The sequence below is a fragment of the Microtus oregoni genome, unplaced genomic scaffold (assembly GCF_018167655.1).
Source record: "Microtus oregoni isolate MIOR12 unplaced genomic scaffold, Mior012 000048F_ref0000485, whole genome shotgun sequence".
In the NCBI taxonomy this organism is placed as follows: Eukaryota; Metazoa; Chordata; class Mammalia; order Rodentia; family Cricetidae; genus Microtus; species Microtus oregoni.
This window is the reverse complement of record NW_024543222.1, coordinates 15,878,484-15,904,040: the sequence shown is the minus strand read 5'-3', so window position 1 is coordinate 15,904,040 and position 25,557 is coordinate 15,878,484. Positions and strand designations below refer to the sequence as shown.

The 25,557-nt window shown below is 42.6% G+C and overlaps 1 protein-coding gene across 1 annotated transcript in view; it reads right to left on the bottom strand.

The window, feature by feature from the left end:
- The window catches only part of Nsf (N-ethylmaleimide sensitive factor, vesicle fusing ATPase), a 134,694-nt gene that overhangs the window by 86,068 nt on the left and 23,069 nt on the right, over positions 1–25,557 (bottom strand). The window contains exons 4-8 of the mRNA XM_041635920.1: positions 23,811–23,850; positions 10,852–11,018; positions 6,768–6,875; positions 5,907–5,982; positions 3,275–3,430 (exon numbers count right to left, since the gene is read on the bottom strand). Coding sequence (XP_041491854.1) covers positions 3,275–3,430; positions 5,907–5,982; positions 6,768–6,875; positions 10,852–11,018; positions 23,811–23,850 — 547 coding nt within the window. The remainder of the gene's footprint in view (positions 1–3,274; positions 3,431–5,906; positions 5,983–6,767; positions 6,876–10,851; positions 11,019–23,810; positions 23,851–25,557) is intronic.

The following is a 25,557-nucleotide window of genomic DNA, read 5'->3' as shown; positions in this document are numbered from 1 at the left end:
CCCGGGAACGCTCAAGGGCAGCCATTAACCACTGAGCTCATGCACCTTACCTTCCAAGGCTAGCTTCCACTGTTCGCACTGCTGTGCACACGGATGGTGGCCCTGTTGCCCTGTGGAGCCCGGACTGAAGGGAGCTGCTGACTAAGCATCTGTTATCATGGGGCTGGGAGACAAGCTAACTTTCTGATGTTCAAAGGGTGTCAAATACAGGCTAGTTTTCATCATTTCTAAGAATGACCTACGCCGCTTGGGTTTGAGTTAGCCTAATTGTCACAGACAAGACAAAAAAGAAGAAAAAAAAAGGAAACGGGATAGACTGATTAGACACAATAACAGAGTCTCAGCTGATGCTGGCCATAAGAGAGTCCCTTTCTATTCCCACACAACCCCCATCCCTCAGTCTCTAGAGCTTTATGTGGCTTGTTTTCTCTTTAAGGATTTCCTTAGTTTTAATTCTATAACAAACATTTTAAAAAGCAGGAAGGCAGATGCCCGGTATTTGGAGGTCCCTGAAGACAGAGACGCTAGGCTGGAGTCAAGGACGCTGGGCTGTTCTCATGTGCGCTGCTCACTCCCTCTCTGGCTTTACCTCACCTGGGTCTCTGGTTGAAGCCCTTCGTCATCTCAGATCCCTTCACAATTTTCTGTACATTTCTAATTCCCATTTTCAGTTTTTAAAAGGAAACATGAGATTTACAACCACATGAAAGACATAAACAAACTAAAGACATGACCATCAGTCTCATAAACACAATGGCCAAAGAAAACTACTGACATCTCAATTTTTAAATTAGAGATCTTAATACATATATATGCACATATGCAAAAAATCCAATTGACATTCATATTTCAACGTAAGTGTAACTCCAGACTTTACAGGAAAGACAAGTTGCTAAGTCTAAAATAAATTTTTCTGCTTACAAACACCTAATAATCTACATAAATTATTATTTCCTAAATATTTTCTCATTTTAATTATTTAACTGATCATACACTGCCTATTAAAACCATGAAATACATTATTGAATCCATTTAGTGAACTAGAGTGTGAAAAAAAATCAACCCATTTTATTTCTACTTAGGAGAGTGAGGAAAACACAGAATATCCATAAGGAACACATGCAATTTTATTTATATTTGGTTTGATTGTTTCAGCCTTTTATGAGAGATCAAGGGCATATATGATTCCTATGTGGCAATTTTCACTTTTTACCAAGCCAAGTGGTAGCCAAGTGGTCACCAAATTCTTCTTGGAGGGCAATGAAATTTTTTATTAAATTCCCCTAACATTTAAAGGAAAAGAAACCCTCAATGAACGGTGTCTCCCCAGAAGATAACTGTTTCTCTGACATCAACCCTGAACAGTAGAGCTTCCTTCTTAAAACAGATGCGCAGGCTTTTCCTTTAAAATAAAGAAAACAGCAAAATTTTTTGCTTTTTTTTATTTGTTTGTTTGTTGTTTTGTTTTTAATCAGTTCAAAGCCAAGGCTGCTTTACAGTAGGCTGCCATTTAAACTAAACTGGTAATATGTGCTTCTTGATAAAAGAAAGTCATGGTGGGGTGCTTTCAAAATGATAAAACTTATTATTATTATTGTTATGTCTTAAAATGGTTTAAGTGTAGTGGAAAAACAAAGCCATAAACAAGGCTCTACAGAGTAGCACTAAGAATCAAATCAGCGGTCCTCGGTCAGTAAGCACAAGTGCTCACAAACATCGCCTGAAACACATCAGACACAGATCTGATTCAAGGGTAACAACCTGCTCGATTGAACTTCATCAGAGAGGTGGCAGAATCACAAACCAGCTGCCGGGTTTGCTCCTCGATGCACTAACTGCAGCTCAGCCGCAGCGCCCGCCCGTGAGCAGGGTACACACAGGACGCCAGCACCTGAACCGGCTCCTCGGTACTGGGGAGCCGTTTACAGTAACACACGCAGGGTACAGCTCCCTCCATGAGGAGCTGTTTCCCTACTTGTTAGCTGGACCTCACAGACAGCAAAGACACGGAATCCTTACCCTCTCCCAGCCCTCAGACACAAAATCAGTAAAAACAGTCACAAGAACAACATGCAATATTTAGAACCATCCCATGAACTCCGTTTTTACCTAAAATATATTTAAATAAATTTCTATGTCTTGATCAAAACGCTTTAAGGATTTATTAGTCCTCAAAATAAACTTTAAGAGACAGTGAATGGCCACATTTCTTTTAACTTTCTGAATTACTGCATTTTTTTAAAAAATGGGTTTGGCCTTTGTATTTTCCAGATAAGAAGAATGTCACTGTCGTTTCAAGATGTATAAAACTCAGGTGATGAGGGTCTCTGTCATTTTGACTTAATCCAACTTTAAACTCGACCTTTACCCAGAGAACAGGTGTGTGTTATGCCTGTAATTTACCAGAGTAAGCAACCAGGCAGAAACGCAGCCGGCCGGCTGGGCTGGCTAACACAGCCCAGAGCTCAGGGCCTGAGAGCAGCTCTCGTCCACTGTGATGAATATACTATTATCTCCCAGTAGCAATTTACAGAGAAAGAGTGGGGGAGAGCGGCAGGACGCTTGTATTCCTCCAGCTCTTTGGATTCTGTTTTCACACTCGCTCTGCAAGAAGCTATTATGAATTCCTTTCTCAGATACTCCGCTGCTCACATTCCAATCCAGCCAACGATACAGATATGAAAACAGTCCTGACAGTATTTCCACTAGGCAAAGCGAATCGCTTCACAGGGATAAATTAAATAAACCTTCAGGAGAAAAGTGACAAATGAGGACAGTGCGGATTTCTTCACAAGCGGCACGGAAACTCCCATGTGTCTCCTGCATTTGTCTCTGGGGAGCAGACTTATCTAATTAAAAACCTTGCCAAGTATCCATTTACTAGACGCGAGGAAGTGCTGATGGGGCCCGTAAGGCATTGCAGCACGAAGTAGCAGCCAGCATCCGCGCAGGTCCACAAGGACGGATAGTGACAGGTTGACAGGTAAGCCTGACCCACAGTGGGGCTTCAGAATGAGGCACCATTTCAAAAACTACCCACATAAAACACCGTAAGGGAGCAACTGTAAGCATTATTTCTATTATTTTCCCCAGGAGAGTAAATATTTTTGAGAGTTTTTCATGAAACTTAAGTTTTGTTGTTTTTTTTTTTTTTAAGAAGTTAAAATTAGAAACACTTGTGTGGATTTGAGAACTCAACTCAGAACTACTGAGAAGCACACCTTGTTAGCTGTGTGCTTTCTGAGTTAACACCAGCCTTGGGTCAGAAACTCACCCATCTGCTCCACGATCTCTGGAGGGAATACCCGAGAAGCAAATGCTCGCCGGAAAATATCAGAAAACTCCTTATCCAGACCGCCGATCCCCATTTTCTCAAAGTTCCAGTCAGGATTGATGATGGACTGGCGATTTTCCTTGGTTTTAGCTTTGCCTGTGTCAAACAAACACAAATTTGTGAAACAAACACAGGGTTCAGTATAAAAAGGGTAGATGCCCCCCGGACCTCCTCAGTGAACTGACACACGGCTGTTACGTTAAGTGGACAGCCCACGCATGGCTGATCTCTCTAGAGAGAAGGGTAAGGCTGACTTACCTATTTTGTCTGCCCTCCATTCATGGTCAGTAACAAACCTGCAAAACCAACTAAACTCACGCTAGTCTGGTCTGTCTGTGAACCAGTCACGGAACTCCATCTCAGTAACCTTTAATCCAACCGAATGAACTTAGCTGATGAAAGGGAACGGCACACACATCTGATGTAAATTCCACTAGCTCCAGGAAAGCCGCTGAGGGCGAGCACTCCTCACAGTTGCTGCTAAGTGTACGGAAGACGTATGTATTTACCTACAACAGTCAAACAGCCTAACACGTGTGGAATGAGTTTGACGTCTTGTCACATGTAACACAAAAATCTAAAAACATTCTGAAGGCTTTAATGACTGCGAAAGCTACACTTAGAAATTCTCTCCTAAAGATAAAAATTGTTTCATTTAAATGTGAGAGCGCCACCTAACGTAGCTCAAGAGAACCACACCTATTCCAGACGTAAAGAACAAGGTACCCTAGCACACTGCAAACAAAGGGGGTAGCATAGATTTTATAAAGTTGAGGAAGAAAATATCACATTAAAGAAATTTGTAGATAATAATTTTCTGGTTGGAGTTTTGCAGATTTAAGATTTCCTTTAGCCTTTAGAAGGGGATCAAAGATATTTTACCTATACGCTACTGCCCTCTTGTGGTCAAACCTACTGCATGCCAAATTACTGCAATTTCATTTTCCAACAAAATCACATTTCATAAGTTACATGAAAACACCTACACAGTCCAAAAGTTACAGAATTGCCTTGAGATAAGACATTTTAACAAAAATAATACAAACAGAAAATACAAGTAAATCACATCATAAATATCCAGTAATTGGAAATTACAGTAACTCCTTCATAAAAATGGTATACATGTGAGTATTAAGATCCTTTATATTTGAGAGCCTTGAAACACGGTAAGTGAAAAAAATCAAATTAAGGGTTACTGATGGGGACTGGGGAATTAAGGAGCTTGTGGCCAGACAACCTGTGCTGGAGCCCCATGACTCACACGGTGGAAGGAAAGAACTAGCTCTTGAAAGTGTCCTCTGGCCTGCATACATGTACCATGACACACGTGCTCAAACACATATACCCACACATAACCATATAAGGCAAATTATAAAATAATATAACAATAAAGTCAAATTTAGAATGCGAGTTGCATTTCAGTGAGTGTTTACCCATAGAGGCATGGTGGCATATGCCTTCAGTCCTGGCATGCCGAGCAGTCAGAACAGAAGGTTTACAGGTCCAGTGCATGTCTGGGCCAGCGTGAGGGCTCAGCAGGTAAGACCATACACTGCTCTAGCAGGGACCTGAGCTCGGTTCCCAGCACTCATGCCGAACCGCTCATAACCACCTGCAACTCCAGTTCCAGGGGATCTGATGCCATCCTCTGGCCCCTAGAGACCACACACACACACAAAACGTAAAAGAGAAACAGCAATAGAGACTGGTAAATTACTGATTAAAAAAAAAAAAACAGCAACAACAACCCACATTTAAAGGAAGTTAAGTAACTTTGGACACAACTGTGCAGCCAATAGGAAACTTCACTGTTCTACTGGGACAGACACAAACATAATTATGTCAACCATAAATTCAAGTTAGCACGTCATTATTTAAATGAGTTGCTATTCTCGGAGATTAAACTGCATCATTTTAGCATATCAAAGTAAGGCCAGTAAACAAGAGCCGAATCCACTGGGAGGAGTTTAAGCACGCACTCATCTCGGTCACTAGGAACAGGGATGGTGTTTCATGGAACACAGCAATTAGCCGAGGCGCTGGCAGTGCTGAAGGTCACAAGAGCTAACTCTGAGAAGGTGTCAGAGGAGGGAAGACTCTCACAGAACAACTCTATGAGACCCTGTAACAGAGAGAGGCCCCGGAAGGGAAAACCTGGTGAAATCCCAGAAAGACAGCGCTCTGGGGGGCAGCAACCCATCCATGTGAACTTGTCAGCTGATACCAGGAGGAAGTGGGGAAAGACTACAGGGATTCTCTGAGCTACTTTTACAAATCTTTGTGAGCCTAAAATTATCTCAGAATTTCAAAACTAAAAAGTTTCATTTTTTTAAAATCACTTTTGATATGGCTATGAGAAAAGGAAATTAAATATGCCTGTGCGTTTCACATTCTGTTTGGTGGCCCGAGCACTCCAGGCGAAGGCTTTGGACCTTGCACCAGTGTATCTGACAGCAGATGCCCCGACTCTGGGATAAGCCTTCAGGGAGGGGTCCCTCCTCTTTCCCACGAATCACATGGAATAGCAGAGACATATCGGTTTCATTTGCAGTTCCCTAAAACTGTGACTTACCAATAAGATTGAGCGATGAATTTTCTGCTTTTTCAAATGCAACTTGACTGTTTCCAACAACCAGTCCTACTTCAATCTGCACAGAGAGATGATAATTAGTGGGCTATAGGAATCTCAAAGCAAGGTTAGGCACGTGGAGGAAAGGAAGTCTTTCCGTGCAAAGCAAATCGTTCAGCCAGTCAGCTGAGTTACATTTGCTTTCTCAAGGCTACTTTCCACAACTCCTACATGGCAATGTCTGCAGTTATGTTCTCCTTGATTATAATAAATATCTGCATTCAACTAAGATTAAAAGTACAAATGATGGGAGCTAGAGAGAAGGCTCAGTGGTTAAGAACACTGGCTGATCTTCCAGAGGTCCTGAGTCCAGTTCCCAGCACCCATACGATGGCCCACAACCCTCTATAATGGGATCTGATGCCTTTACAGGCATTAAGGTGTACGTACAGACAGAGCATTCATATAAATAAATAAATCTTTTTAAAAAACTGCAAATTACAAGTGGATCTGCAGTTAGGTATGCTTTACTTTCTATTTCAGTAGCAATGTAGCTATACCCAACAGCGAGGCCTTAGCACAGTGGTTCTCAACATGGGGGTTGCATACCAGATATTATGATTCATAACGACAGCAAAATAACAGTTATGAAGTAGTAACAAAATAATGCTATAGTTGGGGTCACCGCAACATAAGGAACTATGCTCAAGGAGCAGCATTAGGAAGGTTGAGAGCCACTGGGCTAGTAGCTCGGAGGAAGAATGCACACTATGACAAGCTTGTGCACAGGAGAATGCCCGGAACCCACCAGGCTGCTCAAGTCCCATCAGAAAGAGCCTAGAAAAGACTAGGAATAAAGCTTACCTTCTGCCTTTTGCCTGACGCAGGCTCCCCCTTCAGGATGCTGGGGTCCATGGCTTCAATGTCCTTCACCAGTAACCCAAAAAGCTTATCATTGAAGCTAAAGACAAGCTGTGAAGAGAAGTAATGGGAGGAAAATTATCTCATGCCACGATGGGCTTCTTGCCACAACACCAAAGTTTTCCAAAGGCAAAAAACCAGTTTTCTTTTGAATACCCCTCTCAGTTTCTGCTCCTCGGTCGCAGCACTCATGTCCCAAATGATAGGGTCATGTACATTAGTTTGATAGGAGGTGACATAGCCAACACTCGAACACTCGGGAAACTACTAGTAAGAAAGCCGAGATCCAGCCGGGCAATGGAGGTGGGAGGCAGAGGCAGGTCGATCTCTGTGAGTTCGAGGTCAGCCTGGTCTACAAGAGCTAGATCCAGGACAGCCAGGGCTACACAGAGAAACCCTGTCTCAAAACAACAATAACAACAACCAAGCCAGCATCGATCTAGAAACAGATTAAGCACCAGGGCTGAGGCTCAGTAAATGATAGTGCCAAATAAGTTAGCCTTTCCTATAACTACTACAAAACGCTTGCCATGCAAGTGAGGGCAGCTTTGAAAGCTCACTCACTCATTTACCAATACCTGTAGGTACCTACTAGAGGCCAGGTCTCTCCTGCGTGCTGAGGTGACTCTGTCATCACAACTACTGCAAGGGACAGTGACGTGGGTGGGGTCAGATGGGTTTTTTTTTTCCTCTGCTTTCTCAACTATTTTCCTTCATGGTGTATTGACATCTACATGTGTTTGGGTTTTAAATTATTATAAACATCACAAAATTTCTTAGGATGGTACCTTAAGATAACAAAGCTAAAATCAAAGGTTAAAACTCACAATCAGAATACAATTATATTCAAAATATCTAGGAATCCAGAATAAACACAGCACATCCAAAAACAAAACAAAACAAACAAAAAGTGCACAGCAATGGGCAGTAGTCAACAAGCAGACAGCTAGGTAGCATCCAGGGGCCTTCTAGACCCACCTACAACTGCAGCGGCCTGAGCGCGGCAGCGGGCATTGCGTTCGCCTGTTTCAACTAGAAAGTTCTACAGCAGCAGGAACTGTGTCTACTTCATTCCCTGCTGATCTGCCATGCCAAAAATAGTGACTGGGACATACTTTGTGCTGTTAATTATTTATTTCACCCTTTCCTATGCCCCTGGCTGTGCATCATCTACGGGCACAGAATTCATCTTCTCTAAGCCTAAAATTTCTCCTTTGGGAGGAAGTCAGACAAGAAAATCTACGGTTCATTCTAATTCTAATGTTTTCTTCTTTGGGGGTTTTTGGTTTGTTTATTTGCATTTTCTTTCTTTCTTTTCTTTTCTTTTTTCTTTTTTGAGACAGGGTCTCACTATGTAGCTCTGGCTGTTTTGTAACTCTCTGTAGACCAGGCTGGCTTCGAACTCAGAGCTCCTCTTACCTCTGTCTCCTGAGTGCTGGAATTAAAGGTGTGTGACACTATGCCCAGTAATTATAATGTTTTCATTAAAAATACATTGTATTTTGTTCCTGTGTGTGACACTATGCCCAGTTAATTATAATGTTTTCATTAAAAATACATTGCATTATTCCTGTACATCAGTTTGATACCATAATATATGAATATTTTAAACCGCTATCCTTCCATATTTATCAGGGAAAAAAAATGAAATAAAAGTAACACTGCATTCACCCCACTAGCTCTTGCCTTCTGCCCCTCCCCCAGCTGTCTCCTGAGACAGAGACCTCAGGGCAGTCTAGGTACATCAGTAGCCATGGCGGTACTGACAAGCAGCCATCCCAGGCGCTTTGCTCCCAGAATCCGCTATTTACTTTCGAGGACCCAAAGAGCTTATGTTTATACGGAATGTGTCTGCCGAGATTTGCTATACTAGAGATTAGAAGAAAAAAACTAATGTATCCATTTAAAATAAAATCACTTTCTAAAACAAAAAACTGCAAGGGCAAAAAGTGGTGCTGTCCCACTTTTGCAAATCCCTGTCCTGTCTGGCTTATTGGAGACAACTGGATGCTTCCGTCTGCTCCGGCAGTCAGGGCACTGTGCTAACACACACTGATGGCTGCAGAACTGCACCAAACCCATGCAGCAGAGGAACAGAAAGATGGCAAACAACCACAGTGTGTTACAGAAGTCATTTCGACTTTGTAGGTCGTCTGAAAAGGACTCGTCTGCACGGGTCTCCCAGCAACATGTGAGGACTGCTGCTGTGAAGCTGCGGTGTGAGAAAGAGCCGCAGAATAACTGAGACAGGCCCGAAGGCAGGTGTGGCGCTTCATGCCTGCCAGCTCAGCATCTGCGTGGGTGAAGCTGTTGGGTTGGGTTTAGGGTCAGCCTGGGCTACATAAGAAGAACCCTGTTTTCTTTTTCTTTTTTAATATTTATTATTATGTATACAATATTCCGTCTGTGTGTATGCCTTCAGGCCAGAAGAGGGCACCAGACCTCATTACAGATGGTTGTGAGCCACCATGTGGTTGTTGGGAATTGAACTCAGGACCTTTGGAAGAGCAGGCGATGCTCTTAACCACTGAGCCATCTCTCCAGCCCCCAAGAATCCTGTTTTCAAAACACAAAATCACAAATAAGACTAACAGTAAGGGCAAAAGGGCTACAATTATTTACCTGTATAAACAATATATGAATTCATGTTCTTTTTACTTTTTTGAGACAGGGTCTTGTGGAACCCTGGCTGGTCTCAAATTTGCTACATAACTGACAATGACCTTGATCTCCTGATCCTCCTGCCTCTACTGTCCAAGTGCTGGGATTACAGACCTAACCCATCATGCCTGGCTTTAGGTAGTGCTAGGGCTAGTGATAGAACCCAGGGCTTCGTGCACGTGAAGCATTCTCCAACCAAGCACACTTATGATTAATGGAATATTTTTCTAGATTAATCATCTGCTGTTAACTGAAGCATAAAAAAGCAACACTGGTGTTCTCAGTGAGGGACTAAGCTGCGGGGTCTCTATGATGAATTTGTTAATATACATACAAAGCTTTCTTAAACATCTTGGGGAGTCCAGCCTCCACCAGAAGTTCCGACCTACTACCATGTGTGTGCAGGCATGCAGGCACGTATGTGTGGAGGCCAGAGATCAACTCCAAGCATGGCTCTCCATCTTGCTTTTTCCACCTTATTTTCGAGCCAGGGTCTCTCACTGAACCTGGAGCTCACTGATCTGGCTAGGCAGCTGGCAGGGGCCTCCAGGGATGCTCTGTCTCTGCCTCCCTGGGGGTGGGGTTAGGAACTGGTTATCCCACCACTCCCAGCTTCTTGCCTGGATGCTAAGGGTCAAACGCTGGCCTTCAGCCTTGCTTAGCAGGCCCTGTACTGGCTGAGCGATCTCCCCAGCCCCTGCTCTTCTACAGAAACATGCTAATGACACACAAGGATACCCAGAAACAAATCTCAGGTTCCACAGCAAGAAGAGAAAAATATCTCTACCGTGTTCTCAAATTTGCAGGAAGAAAAACTGTTGTGACTATATATGACATCTTAACACAATCTAAAACCTAAAAGTTTTTTTTTCAGTTTACGTGTATATGCATGTGTGCCATACGCAGGTACCCTTGGACACCAGAAGACAGCAGAGGATCTGGATTGTCTGAAATGGGTGCTGGGAACCAAACTTGGATTCCTGCAGAAGAGAAGCCAGTGCTCTGAACTGCTGGGCCACTTCTCTGGCTCCTTAAAGCTGAGTAAAGGTTTCTCTCTCTTTCTGTTTTTGTTTTTCAAGACAGGGTTTCTCTGTGTAACAGTCCTAGCTGTCCTGGAACTCACTCTGTAGAGAGGCTGGCCTCGAACCTACTGAAATCTGCCTGCCTCTGCCTCCCAAGTGCTGGGGTTGAAAGCATGTGCCACCACCACCTGGCATGAAGTCTTTTCTAAACAGACTCCTATTGGTTCAGGAAGCTCACTCCTCAGTTTGCATGGGACTTTTCCTATGAAAGCTAAGCTCCCTTAGTTCTCCCAAAGCAGAATTCTGGCCATCGGCGAGGGTTCAGACGCCTGTAAAGTGTCTACCTGCTGTCCCACTGAGAAGGCCTGGTTGTTGAACTGCTGGATGAATTCTGCTGCCATCTTGTCGGTGTCGTAGGGGTTGGAGTCGATGTTCTTCTTCTGCAGAAAGTCAATCTCGATGGTCATCGTGCCAATGCACTGCTTGGCTTTGTCAAACGAGTACAAGGCGACTAGGGGAAAAAGGAGCATTCTTTAAGAACCACGGGAACACCAGAAACTTGGGTTTCCAGTTACAAAGAGTTCAGCATGAGGGAATAGAGGTACTTGACCGAAAGGGAGCTTTACGTCGGCTTCACTGGAGGAACACGCTTGCACAGACCTAAAAATCAATAGCCAGAGATTGCCTTACTCACCTGAGTTAAGAAGAAAATATTAAACGATACTCTCCTCACCTTTGACCCCTCATCCCTCCATGACAAAGAAAAAAATCACATCTCTCTTCACAGTTCCTGCACCCCATCCTCCTCATTTAACAGAGGACAAAGAGACAAGATGGGTGGCCCCCGTGGAGTTGGCGCAGCATGTGGTTACCAAAGATGATTTTTGTTTGATCTAAGAACGTGCTACCATGAGAGAGGTGGGAAGATTTCTTGCCCTAAGAAAGTAAGAGGCAGTGGGAGAAAAAAATGGGGGGGGGGTTTAAGATATGATATTTCCCAGGGGTTATTTCCTGTGAGGTAAGGGGTAAGTTATACTCCTTTGCAACACTGCAAGTGTGTTTACGGAACACCCACCGGATCCAGGAGCTGTAGCCATACACCTACAATCTACAAGACAAGCACAGAGAAAGCTCCAGGAGCTGTAGCCATATGCCTACAATCCACAAGACAAGCACAGAGAAAGCTCCAGGAGCTGTAGCCATATGCCTACAATCCACAAGACAAGCACACAGAAAGCTCTGAGTAAGAAAAGTCCTGCTTATGCCTTGGGAGAGTTTTAAGATGGCTTTTAGGCTATAATGTCATGAACTTAAATATTAAAGCACTACATATAATTTTATATTATATAGTAACTATTCAGCCCCAAATGCTTAGCTGTAGAACACAAAATTTATATATCTTATTGTACATGTAAGTAGAACCGGGACTTAAAATTATGTATCTCAATGATACATAATTGTAAAGAAGCATTTTCAGAGAAAAAAAAAAAGGCTGATTTTTAAATCAGTTTGTGCACATCTATATGTGCCAGTTTCTTTCTTTTTTTTTTTTTTTATAATAAAACACCTCTCAGCCGGGCGGTGGTGGCGCACGCCTTTAATCCCAGCACTCGGGAGGCAAAGGCAGGCGGATCTCTGTGAGTTCGAGGCCAACCTGGTCTAAAACAAGTAGTTCTAGGACAGGAACCAAAAAAGCTACGGAGAAATCCTGTCTCGAAAAATCCAAACAAAAAACAAAACAAAACAAAACAAAAAAAACCACATGTGCCAGTTTCTAAACAAACTTTTAAAGCAAAAGTTCTTACACTACAGCATCTGATATTGGTTGCTACCCAGAAAAGACCAGAGAAACTATTGCATTTGACTTTCTCCAACAGGTCAACTTGTTCATGCCCAGTAAGAGCCCAGCCCTGCTCTTCAGTAAGGCTAAGGCACGTGTACTTCTTTCTCGTGTTCCTTGAAGGCCCTCAAGGACACATAGGAATTGCACTCAATCAGTTGCCTCTACAATATACCTGCCCATGCCTGACCTAATGCCCGGAGTCTGCAGGTCTCTAGGCCCTGGAGCTGTGTACATGTATAACATGGTTAGCCATGCTCATTCTAATCTGTTTGTGGAATCTATGCTTAGTAGAGTAACTACACAATATACTTAAACAGTTAGAATATGAAATTTTGACATTCTACTATGAGAGCCAAAGTTACATTTTAAGTTTTAATGGCCATGCCATAGAGACCTATGAAACAAAATACCTCTGCTCTGCAAGCCCCTTGCTCAAGGACAGAGAGTTCCTGAAATGCTATAGGCTATTTTTTTTTTATGGGAAATAACAAGCCACATGTTTTCACTCCCCTAAACAAGTTTGTTTGGCCCATCTGCACAGGATGTGCTTGGTCACATGTGGACAGGAGGTACGTGGGCAGGGTATAATGTCAGGGTATTTGCTTGTCCATGATTGGACCTGATGGGAAATGCAATGAATTGTATGTTTTCCTTCCGAAGCCCCTGCCATACTTGGTTCTGGGCCATTTCCCAGGAACTTGGGTATGGACCTAGTCAAAGCCCATCTACCTGGACAATATTTAGTTAAAGATTGCTTCAAATTTGGCTATAAACTGTGTCTTATTCTTGACTGGTGGGATTAACATTTTCTGGAGGCCCCAGTGAGATTCTGACCATCCACCCAAATTCTAAAGCTGGATCTTCACTCTGGACTCCAGGGTTGAGGGGCTGCTTCAGGAGGGACAGTCCAATGCTCCAAGGTTGCCTTCAATTAAGCACTTCCATGCTGAGAAGCAAAGCAAGCATCTATAGAGGCCTCCTAATGAGTCATATGGTGAGTTATGGCTGGAAAGTTTTGTTTCCCAAGGAAAGTTTCGTTTGTGTCTTGTTGGAAAGCGTTGTCTGTCTATTTCTCAAGAAAGTTGTATATGCTTGTTTGGTTGGAAAGGTTTTTTTTTTTTTTTAAGATTTATTTATTATGTATACAGTGTTCTGTCTGCATGTATGCCTGTAGGCCAGAAGAGGGCACCAGATCTCATTACAGATGGTTGTGAGCCACCATGTGGTTTCTGGGAATTGAACTCTGGACTTCTGGAAGAGCAGTCAGTGTTCTTAGCCTCTGAGCCATCTCTCCAGCCCTGGAACTAGCTCTTGTAGACCAGGCTGGCCTCGAACTCACAGAGATCCACCTGTCTCTGCCTCCCGAGTACTGGGATTAAAGGCATGTGCCACCACTGCCCGGCAGTTGAAAAGTTTTGTCTCTGCGTTTTCTGATGTATCTGTAAGTTTCATTGCATTGGTTGTCTTGTTGGAAAGTTCTGTCTGTTTTTCATGAGAGCTATGTCTCTCTGTTTTGTTAAAAAGTTTTGTCTGTGTTTTCTGGTGTGTCCGTAGGTTTTCTGTTGCAAGCAGGAGCTGAGACAGAAATGAGACTACAGGACAGGTGACATGCATGCTGATCTGCATGGTAACAGCTCTGAGACTGGATGAGACATGATAAATCTTCATGGTCTCAAGAGTCCTCGTAACAATTTGGTTATGCAGTCCAAACAGACTTATAAAGTTGACAAATGTATTTTACCTGCTCAAACATAAAACAAATCATCTTTAGCTGACTTGTGCACATGGTACACTCCATACTTGTGATAATACAAATATATATGTTACCTTTAAAAGTTTGTGTGTTTTCAGAACAAAAGGACTGGACATGAATAAAGATAAGGAAAGTAGCCCTGGTGATCCAGCCTCAGAATGCCTCAGTTACAGTTTCCTTACAAACTTACATCCAGAACAACTTCAAAGCTGCTAGCTGAGATGGTCCAGCCTCATAGACTATTCTAGCCAGGACTTCAGACAGGCACTACTTTCCCACCACACAGAGACAAAACAAGAAAAAAATACAGCTAGCTCTCCTAGGACTTGACCATTATCCCAGTTGTCTAAGGGCACCCTAGGGATGTCATCGCCCTCAGACAATAGGAAGCAGTCTAGAGAACAGAATGCCCACACTCCCAAGAAGTGGAATAGATGGTTTCTGGTCATTCGGTGGATGTTTGACATTGTTTAGGGGGGCTGGTTGCAAGTTATTATTGGTCATGGTCAGGGAGTAACTAAGCAAAGAAGGTTAGATTCAGGGATCTTTTTCCAAAATGGGGAAAGATATTAGGAAGGGGTAGATTACTGAATCTACTTTAAAAACAAAAATGATAGAATAAAAGGGTAGATTACTGAATTTACTTTTAAACTAAAAAGAACTACTAGTCTCAAATATTTCACATTGGTATAGACTTTTATAAATTGATACAAATTTATGGTTATTTTTCTTATACTGCATATATGTTTCTACTCTTGTTTAAGATATTGTATCTATGCAGGTCATTTAAAAATGTAAGGTACAATTAAGAAACACAGGTGAGAAGTTAGTCATCTATAATAACAGAACTTGTAGCCATGTTAGATATGTTTTCAAACCTAGGTTTGTTTAGCTCAGATATACTTAATAGACAATGGTACTCAAACTTGTCCGAGATCTGATGAATATGGCATTTAAAATAGAAAAAGGTTACTATGACAGACAGAGACTCCCAGATCCTAGGAGTGACCTTGAAGTCTCCAGAGAAGATGATGGGGTAGGACTGTCACGATGTCTCCACCAGGATTGTGGTAACACTAAACGTGGGAGACTTCCCCAGTACAGTCCCTGCCACCAGGACCTGGCCCAAACTGAGGACAAGCAGGACACTGAAGAACCAACTGCCCCACTTTGCCTACACAAAGTAAGGTCAGCTCCCCAGGAAAGTCTCTCACTTTCTGGGCCTGGCAACTCAAGACTGATGCTGTCTTGGTGCCTCTGCTCCCAGTGCCATGGAGACCACAGGAGCCTGGGATGGCTGTCTCGGTAAAGAACTAGTCTCTCTTATTTTAATGATACATAGAACATTTGGATTATACTTGATGCTATAATTTATCCTTCTCAGGTCTCTGATTGCATTGATGGCAAGGCTAACTATAGCTTTGTCAGATCAGCAGCAGCAGGCAACCAGGTTCTTCCCCAAGGCTACAGCCACCTTGTTAGCTTATATCATATATGAAAATAAAGCCTTGCTTTTTCTAGAAATACTAGAAAATCTAGAAATTTCCTGTAGAGAAAAGGTAGACAGGTTTGCCTTGCTAACAGACTTCATATTAAAAGATATACAAGTTTCTGATGTAACTTTCCACTAAAGGAACATGATTTACAATGATTGTTCTCAGTAATAACTGCTTATGTCTCTGATAGATGATGATTAATGGAAAGAGAAAATGCTAAAGCCCCATGAAAGAACTGAGGTCCAAGGTATATGAAGGTCTGAGGATGTATAAGCTTAAATAAGTTTTGAGGGTCTCAGAAAGTGATTTAAAGTGTAGAAGGGCAAGTTGTACAGGTATAAGCAAATGATTTAAGGTATGTGAAAATGGGAAATATTTCATATTTCTTTCCACTTCTATGCTGTGTTTACACTAAGATTTCAAAAGTCCAGAGTTTTACCATTGATCAATGGAGTTCTGATAAGCTGGTAGAGCAATGACTACTTACTGTTCGGTTACAAGCTCAAGATTTAAAATTTCCTTTGGTTGTCTTCTAAGTATAACTTAAAGGTGCTTCTCATCCAGCCAAAGATATCTCTGTCTAATTTATACATAGCTCTCTGGACAAAGGGGAAAATGTTCATGCTTTTTAGCCTAAATCTACAGCTATAACTAGGACTCAAAGTTATGAGATTACTCCAGCTGTTTTACAGATACCTATTACCTGCTTTTTCTACAATGTGCATGTCAGAACAGATTGGTAATGCTAATGTTTAATCTAAAACTTTCGTGTCTTTTTGTAAACTAAAAGTGTTCATGTAAGCTTCAGAGAATCAAGGGAGTCATAAGACTTGGATCTACTTCTCACAGGTCAAATAATAAATAGGACTGCAGATTAGTATAGCCTACTTTTTCCCACCTATTTTGTCTCCTGATTCTAGAACTTCTCCCATTCCCCAATTACTAGGACTATAGGCCTGAAAGTTCCAAATGTAAGATTTTCCTTTAAGTTCCTAAATTTTAATTTTGTCCCTAGTCTATATCTGTTTCAGCAGATTTACACTTGACTGACAGACAATCCAAGCATCAGCTTCTGACTACAACATGCCCCAAATGACTGCAAGCCCTGGACTTGCTGAAAGCTGATGTGGACCAGTTCAGCCTGTGTGAATGCTCCCTGTCTTTTCAGCTGGGCCAGCGAGTCAGATGCTTATGCCTGAACTCCCTCTTTGCTTTTGACTAGCATTCTAGCCTTCCTGGACCCTGACAACAACATCCTAGTTCCAGCAGGAAGTAGTTACAGAAGAGAGAACATCACCCCTTATCCCCCAGCAGGCTGGAATGTTAGATCAAAAGGAAACTCCCTGGCATACAGGACAAAACAGCTACTATAGTGCCTACTGGCATACCAAGAAAGGTACCTGTTAAAACCAAAGAGATCCAGACCTATCAACAGGTAGATTCATTAGCTAAAATAGTCCCATAGTATGACAGGGCACTCAACCTGATCTATGTAAAACAGAGAGGTTATTATATAGCTATAAGATAAAATTGTTGTTTCTATATAAACTACTCAGGGATCATTAGAAAGACTCTGGCTGTATTCAAAAAAATCATTGGAAAAAAAAAGGGACCCAAGATGAAGTAAATAACTAGGCCCCATTCTCAATCCAGGTTCCTTCTAGATAGAAGTAACTCTGATGACAGCCATCACAGAACCTTTGGCTCTTCTCCTTCTGCTAATTGCACTGGCTCTTGCATCACTGATGCCTTAACTAAGTGATAATTCTGGTCTGGGTACCATTAAGATGATGTTTATTAGATCCCAATGTAAACAGGTACTCATCACAGAGTCAAGGATTTGTCTCAGGATACAACTGAAGGGAAGAATGCTGGAGCCAAAGTTAGAGTTTACGTTTTAATTACTATGCCTTAGAGATCTATGAGATAAAAATGCCTCTGATCTGAAAGTCCTTTGCCCAAGGACAGATAGTTCCTGAAACACTAGAGGCTATTGTTTATGGGCGATAACAAATCATATGTTTTCACACCCCCCAAACAAGTTTGCTTAGTCCATCTACACAGGATATGCTTGATCCCATGTGTGCGGGAGGTATGTAGGCAGGGTATAATGTCAGGATATATGTTTGTCCATGACAGGGCCTGATGGAAAATGTAATAAATTATGGGTTTTCCTTCTTAAGCCCCTGCCATACTTGATTCTGGGCCACTTCCTGGGAATTTGGGTATAAACATGGCCAGAGTCCATCTACCTGGCTAGTATTCAATTAAGTTTATTTCAAACTTAGTTTTAAACTGTGATAGTGGTCTTATTCTTGATTGATGGGATTAACACTATAATTGACGTTACAAAATAGTGGGAAACACTTTTGGTTTGCTCTTTAAAAAGAAAAATATCACCTAGGCAAGAACAAGAAAATTAGAAAATTTTATGGATGAAATCCATACAAAATTCAACAGAAGAACTGGAGTAATAGCTCAGAAGCTAAGAGCACCTACTGCTCTTCCAGAGGACCCAGGTTCAGTTCCTAGCATCCATGCGGTGGCTCACAACCATCTGTAACTCCAGTTTCCGGGGGTCTGTGCCCTCTTCTGGCCTTTACAAGTACCAGTCCCACACATGGCATACAAACATGCATGCAAATAAAACATCCACATAAATAAATAAACAAACAAATAAACAAAATAACATTTTAACGTATTTAACATGTTCTCCCACATGTTTCAAAAGGTCCAAGTTCTCTTTCAAAGAAACCCATATAGAAATCATGACTGACATTTAAACACAAAAGACATACAGTACTCTAGTCCACAGACCAAAGCTTTAAGAAAAGGCCTTTAACCAGCCTTGAAATTGACTAGCTTCTAGCCCCAATCACACCAAATACTTGTCTCTACAGTACTCATAAGACAGGTAAGTGAAACACTATATAGAATTTTATTAGAATAAAAACTTGATATACTTTAATAAAGATATATAGTCTCTAAAATACTGAATGAAAAATATATTGTATAAGGATTTGTATACTGTGATACCATGCTGGGCATTAAAGACTCCAAAGCAGTATAATAATATGTATGCATGTGCGGACATTCACATGCATGTGTAGTATCTTCAACTTGAGAAATAATAATGTGTATATTAAAATACCATCAATAAACTGTATATATTGCTCATTTTAATTTAAAGCCATGTTCCTAAATAGCAAAACCCAAGCTGCTGCGTGATCCAAGGCTTGGTCAGCACCACGGACAGTGCCCAGGAGGTCAGCACCATGGCCAGTCCCAAAGAGTTAGCCGTCTGAAAGTTCCACACAGGAACAAAGCAGAAGGTGATGAACTTTTTAAAAATATAGTACTAATTAAGGTGATTCTTACGACTGCTGGAGAGACGGTTCGGCAGTGAAGGGCACTGGCTGATCTTATGGAGGACCTTCACTGTCATCTAAAAGCTGTTCGTAACTCCAGGTTCAGGGAAGTAGAATTAAGTCTGATACAATATGACACTGTCAGACAGAAAGATGGCACATGAGGTGACCCTTCCAGAAAACACTCTCACACTAAAACGACTGATGTATCTCCAGAGCCTCACAGTTAGGGATCCCATGCCAGCATCCCTGAATCACCGTTCTCCAAAGCACACCTGCATCACCGCCGGCACTGATAAGCAGTTCCTCCCTTAGGACCACACCATCCACATCAGCAAGGCCCCAATCCGCGCCTTACGCATCTGCCCCACCTGCCTTGGTGTGGATCAATCACTTGACTACAGTTTGACCCACGAAGTCTCCTTGATTCGCCTCTCTAAAGATCTGACACTCAGGTGGGTGGTGGTAGTGCATGCCTTTAATGGCAGCACTTGAGGCAGAGGCAGGCGGATCTCTGTGAGTTCAAGGCCAGCCTGGTCTACACAGTGAGTTCCAGATAGCAAGTGCTACACAGAGAAACCCTTTCTCAGAAAAGAAAAAAAATCTGATTCTAGACAATAATCCATTTCTGGTAGAAGAAAACTTTTTGTAACATACTGTCAGCCATAAAATCTGTATTTTAGCCCATGAAACTTTACAACATAATGTCTTTAGTTACTGTCCTATTGCTTGATAAGGCACCATGGCCAAGACAACTTATAGAAGAAAGCATTTTATTTGGGGGTTTGCAATTCCAAAGGGTTAGAGTCCTGGCCATCATGGCAGGGAGCATGGCAGCAGGCAGAGAGACCGTAACAGCACTTACATTCCGTTCCACAAACATAAGGTAGGGAGAAGGTAACTGGGAAGGGCAAAGCTAGCCCTCTGTGACACATCTTCCCCAGCACACCTCTTCATCCTTCCCAAACAGTTCCACCAACTGAGGACCAAGCATTCAAATATCTGAGCCTGTGGGGGCCAATGGCAACCAAATCACCACATATATTTTTTCAAATAGAAAACATTTGTAATGAGTTAACTTTAAGGGCTGGAGAGATACCTCAGAGGTTAAGACAAATACCTACCTGGGTTTAGTTCCCAGCATCCACACTGGGCAGCTCACAATTGCTTAGAACTCCAGTTCCAGGGGCATCAACGCCCTTGGTCTCTGTAGGTCCCAGCATGCATGTAAGTGAACATACACTCATAAAGTCATGCAGGCACACAAACATACACAAAAAATAAACCTTTTTGAAGTTAAGTTTAAAAACAAATTTTGCCTTTCATTTTAACAAATAAATTTAAGGAAACTAGAAACCAGTCCCACATTCAGACCTCATTAAGTATTTCACCAAGTTTTGGCTTCATCTCCGATGAACAGGGAACCCTGGCCTCACGCACTGCCCTACTTTGCTCGGGTGCCAACTCTTCTGCTGTCCCAGCTTTGTGCAATGCCTCAGGTGAAGAGGTGATAGCTAAGGGAATCGCTTATGTCAGTGTTTCCCAAAATGTGGCTGAGAAGAACCACTTAGAGGTGACTGTTAAAAACACGGACACATGAATCAGATTCCCCCAAGAGCCTGTGAAACTGTTTTTAAAAATAAATCTTCCAGGCAACCCTGTCAGGCTAGTCTGGGAAGCGCTGACTATGCACTCCGTCCCATCCAATGCCCCTACCTAGACTGACGCCCTTCATTTTTATCCAGTTTTTTCATCCCTCTTAGTGATTCCACAATGAATAAAGAGCCAACTAACGGTAACCTCAAGGCTTACCTTCCCTCCAACTCAGAAAAAAAAAAAAAAAAAAGCTGTCATGTTCTAGGCAAACGCTCCCATTGGTATTCTCCCATCACTTTTCTGAGATGAACAACAGGCTACCACGTTACCAGCTTCTCTCAGATATTATCTTCAGCGTTTCTCTGTAGCTTTGGAGCCTGTCCTGGAACTAGCTTTTGTAGACCAGGCTGGCCTCGAACTCCCAGAGATCTGCCTGCCTCTGCCTCCCAAGTGCTGGAATTAAAGGCGTGAACCACTGCCACCCGGCCCAGATACTATCTTCTTTGATCCAGGTTAAAGCTACTATATCTGAGAATATCTTCAGAAGCTCTGGGCTGAGAGATAACAGTGGCCCTATCATGACAACAAAGAGGACAATAATAGCACACACAGTCTACAGTAACAAGACACCAGGAAAACTGAATTATTTGAAAAGAGATATGAACACATCGCGCTCCACTGTGGGAAGTGGGGAGCAGAAAAGAAGGGGGGGAGGGATGACCGCAGACAAAACCCAGGCAAAATCACCCCCCACAAGATAAATACAGCATCAAGTGACAGGAAAGCGAAGATTTGGAATTCAGCCAGGCATGGTGGTACATGACTTTAATCACAGCATTCGGAAGGCAAAAACAGGAGCATCTATTAGTTTGAGGCCAGATTGGTCTACATAGTGAATTCCAGCCAGCTAGGGCTGCAAGGACTGTCTCAAGACAGACAGACGAAGTGGCAGTCTACAGATCCAGATATAGAGATATTATCTGAAAATAAATAAGACTTGAGATAGCCACATCAATCGTTTTCCTCTTTTAAAAAACACTGGTTGTGAGCCTCGCCTTTAACGGCTGAACCATTACTCCAGTGCAATTGTTTCCTTTTTTATTTTAATGTGCACATAGGTATTTGGCCTTTATGTATGCCCGTGCATCAATGCATGTAGAGCCCTTGGGGGCCAGAAGATGATGTGGGAGTGTCATATATCAATCTATTGATTTCATTGGTTAATTAATAAAGAAACTGCTTGGCCTGATAGGTTAGAACATAGGTGGGTAGAGTAAACAGAACAGAATGCTGGGAAGAAGGGAAGTTAGGCAGATGCCATGCCTCTCCTCTCTGGGACAGATGCGATGAAGCAAGCCAACAGGTCAGACATGCTGAATCTTTCCCGGTAAGACTAGTGCTACACAGACTACTAAATATGGGTTAAGCAAGATATGAGAGTTAGCCAAGCAGAGGACAGATATAATGGGCCAGGCAGTGTTTAAAAGAATATAATTTGTGTGTTGTTATTCTGGGGCATAAGCTAGCCAGGTGGCCAGGAGCCGGGTGGCAGGAACGTGGCCTGCAGCTCCTCACTACAAGAAGAGGGCATTGGATACCCTGGGACTGGGATTACAAAGGGTTGTGGGCCTCTATTTGCATACTATGAATTAAGCCTGGGTCCCCTGGAAGAGAAACAGGCCATGTCAACCAACCTTTCCCTTCCACCTCAAAAATGTTCCACAAAGGGATTGTACTTCTCTATAATAACAGAAAGAAATGTTCCTAGGCCAATAATATTACCCAGAGACTATGGGAATGATACTTGCTTGCAAGGTCACTATAAAAAGAAAGCAACATATAACAAAATATCACACCATTTCAATTCTGATGTCTTCCCCCAAACATCCATGAAACAGAAAACAAAATGAAACAAAAACACCATACACATACACACAAAAACACATCACAATTTAAACTACCTATGCTTAGACAAATCTTGGGCTTTTCATTGTTATTTGTTTTTGCATGTGTATGCATGTGTGGTGTGTATATACATGTCTGGGCACCGTTAGGGGGGACATGTACAAGCACATACATGTGAAGACCTTCCTTCACTGATTTCCACCTTATATAATTGAGGCAGTCTTGTAATACCTGGAGCTTACTGATTCTGCTGCTCTATCTGTTTGCTCTACTGTCTCTCCCTCCCAAATGCTAGTACCATAAGTAGGCTACCACACCTACCCAACATTGTTGGGGTGCTGGGGATCTGAACTGGTCTTCCTGTGTTCATGAGCACGAACCCATCTTTCCAACCTGTGATTTTGTTTTTTTCTTATTTGCTTTTTATGATCTGGGGATCCAATATGGGGGTCATCTGCACATAGGTGCTAGGTGTGCCAGTTAGGTTGTCACCATAAGCTACAGTGATCTGGGAGGAGGGAACCTCAATGAGGAAATGCCTCCATTAGACTGGCCTGTAGGCAAATCTGTAGGGCATTTTCTTGTCTAATGATTGATGTTGGAGGGCCCAGCCCACTCTGGACAGTATCACCCCCAGGCAGGTGGTCGGATAAGAAACCAAGTTTAGCCATGGAGAACAAGCCCACAAGCAGTATTCCTCAGACCTCTACTCTGGTTCCTGCCTCCAGGGTCCTGCCCTGCTTGACTTTCTGCCTTGGCTCCCATCAGTGCTGGGCTGTGATAGCAACACTGTGAGCCAAATAAATCCTTTCCTCACCAAGTTGCTTTCGGTCATGATCTTTATCACAGCAACAGAGGTCAGATCAACACAGGAGGCAAGCACTCTCTGAGCCACACCAGCCTCCTCAAAACTAAGTCAGAGGACTAACCCTGAGGACAGAAATAAATATGAGAAAGGCAATGAACTTAGCAAACTACTCAAGAGAAAATATGTTAAAATGAATTTATTAAGATTTTGTGAATGAAGAAAGGAAAAGTAAGATTTTTTTAAAAGACAAAAATTTCGCTCAGCCAGCAAAACGCTTGCCCCTTAAGCATGAGGACCAGTTCCAGCCACCAGGTAGAAAGCTGATGATGAACTGTAATGATGGATGAACGCACTTAGGACACACTTTACTGAGAGAGGAGGAAGGGCTACGGGCAGCACACCTTTGCTATTTACATAGCTGTCACTGGTACTCAGAGGGAATGAAGCCTAATAATCAGTAATTGTATAGAGATTAATGAATGAAAAAACACAGACAATCAGCTTTAGGTAGCTAAAAAAAAAAAAAATACCTACCGTCTATTTCCTGCCCGATTGAAAGTCCAGCCCATTTTCGCTAAAAAAATAAATGAGAGAAAAAAATGGTTAAAATCAAGACAATCAAAATCAGAGACATTAAAAAAAAAAGATGAAGATTTGTGAATTTCAGAAAGACACTATAAAGCCCAGAGTCAGGGTGCTGCAATGTGCTGAACTGTGACCCCACACCCACCCACACCCCAAATGCCAGTCTTTAGCCCCCAGGACCTGTGGATCTAACTGTATTTAGAATTAGGGTCTTTGCAGACTGCATTAGGATGAACCCTAAGCCAATAGGACTGGAGACACAAGGAGCATGCCATGTAATACCAGAGGTGGAAACTGAAGAGATGCCAGCCAAGGACTGCCAACACTACCACCAGCTGGGCACAGCCAGCCTTCCTAGAGCCCACAGAGGCAGCTTGCTTCCAGGATACCTTTTCAAGCTCCTACCTTTTGGGACTATTAGAGAATAATATTTGTTCATTTCTAACCATTTTTGTTTTCTTTTTATTATTTTTTATATCATTTAAATTTTCTATTATTTTAAGCTAACCAAATCGTAGTTCCTTTTTTTTATAGATAATCCAGAAATGAATGTATATTAGACCTTACAGAAAACATACAAAGCTTTTTTGTTTAATTTTGGGGATTTGATTTTTATTGTTGTTGCTGTTGTTTGAGACAGGGTTCCATTACATAGTCCAGGTTGACCTGGAACTTGAGATCCTTCTTAGTGTGTGCCACTGTGCACCACCGTGCACCACTGTGCACCACCGTGCACCACCGTGCCTGGAGTGTCCCTCTGGAACAAAGCTGGCAAATGGATGGAAATAGAAAACACTATCCTGAGTGAGGTAAGCCAGACACAAAAAGAGGAACATGAGATGTACTCACTCATATTTGGTTTCTAGCCATAAGCAAAGGACATTGAGCCTATAATTAGTGATCCTAGAGAAGCTAAATAAGGAGAACCCAAAGAAAAACATATAGGCATCCTCCTGAATATTAACCTTCATCAGGCGATGAAAGGAGACAGAGACAGAGACCCACATGGGAGCACCGGACAGAAATCTCAAGGTCCAAATCAGGAACAGAAGGAGAGAGAGCACGAGCAAGGAACTCAGGACCGCGAGGGGTGCATCCACACACTGAGACAATGGGGATGTTCTTTCAGGAACTCACCAAGGCCAGCTGGCCTGGGTCTGAAAAAGCCTGAGATAAAACCGGACTCGCTGAACATAGCGGACAATGAGGACTACTGAGAACTCAAGAACAATGGCAATGGGTTTTTGATCCTACTGTAATGGAGGAAGGTCATTGGTTAAATAAAAAGAAACTGCTTGGCCCTCATTGGTTAGAAGATAGGTGGGAGGAGTAAACAGAACAGAACGCTGGGAGGAAGAGGAAGTGAGCTCAGACTCCACAGCTCTCCTCTCGGGAGCAGACGCCTCAGAGAGACGCCATGCTCCCAGCTCCCAGCTCCCAGGCAGACGCACGCGATGAAACTCCGACCCAGGATAGACATAGGCTAGAATTTTCCCGGTAAGCGCACCTAGGGGCGCTACACAGATGATTAGAAATGGGCTAAATTAATATGTGAGAATTAGCCTAGAAGAGGCTAGATAGAAATGGGCCAAGCAGTGATTAAATAAATACAGTTTGTGTGTTGTTATTTCAGGCATAAGCTAGCCAGGTAGCCGGGGTGCTGGGGACGCAGCCTCGCCGCTCCTATTACTACACT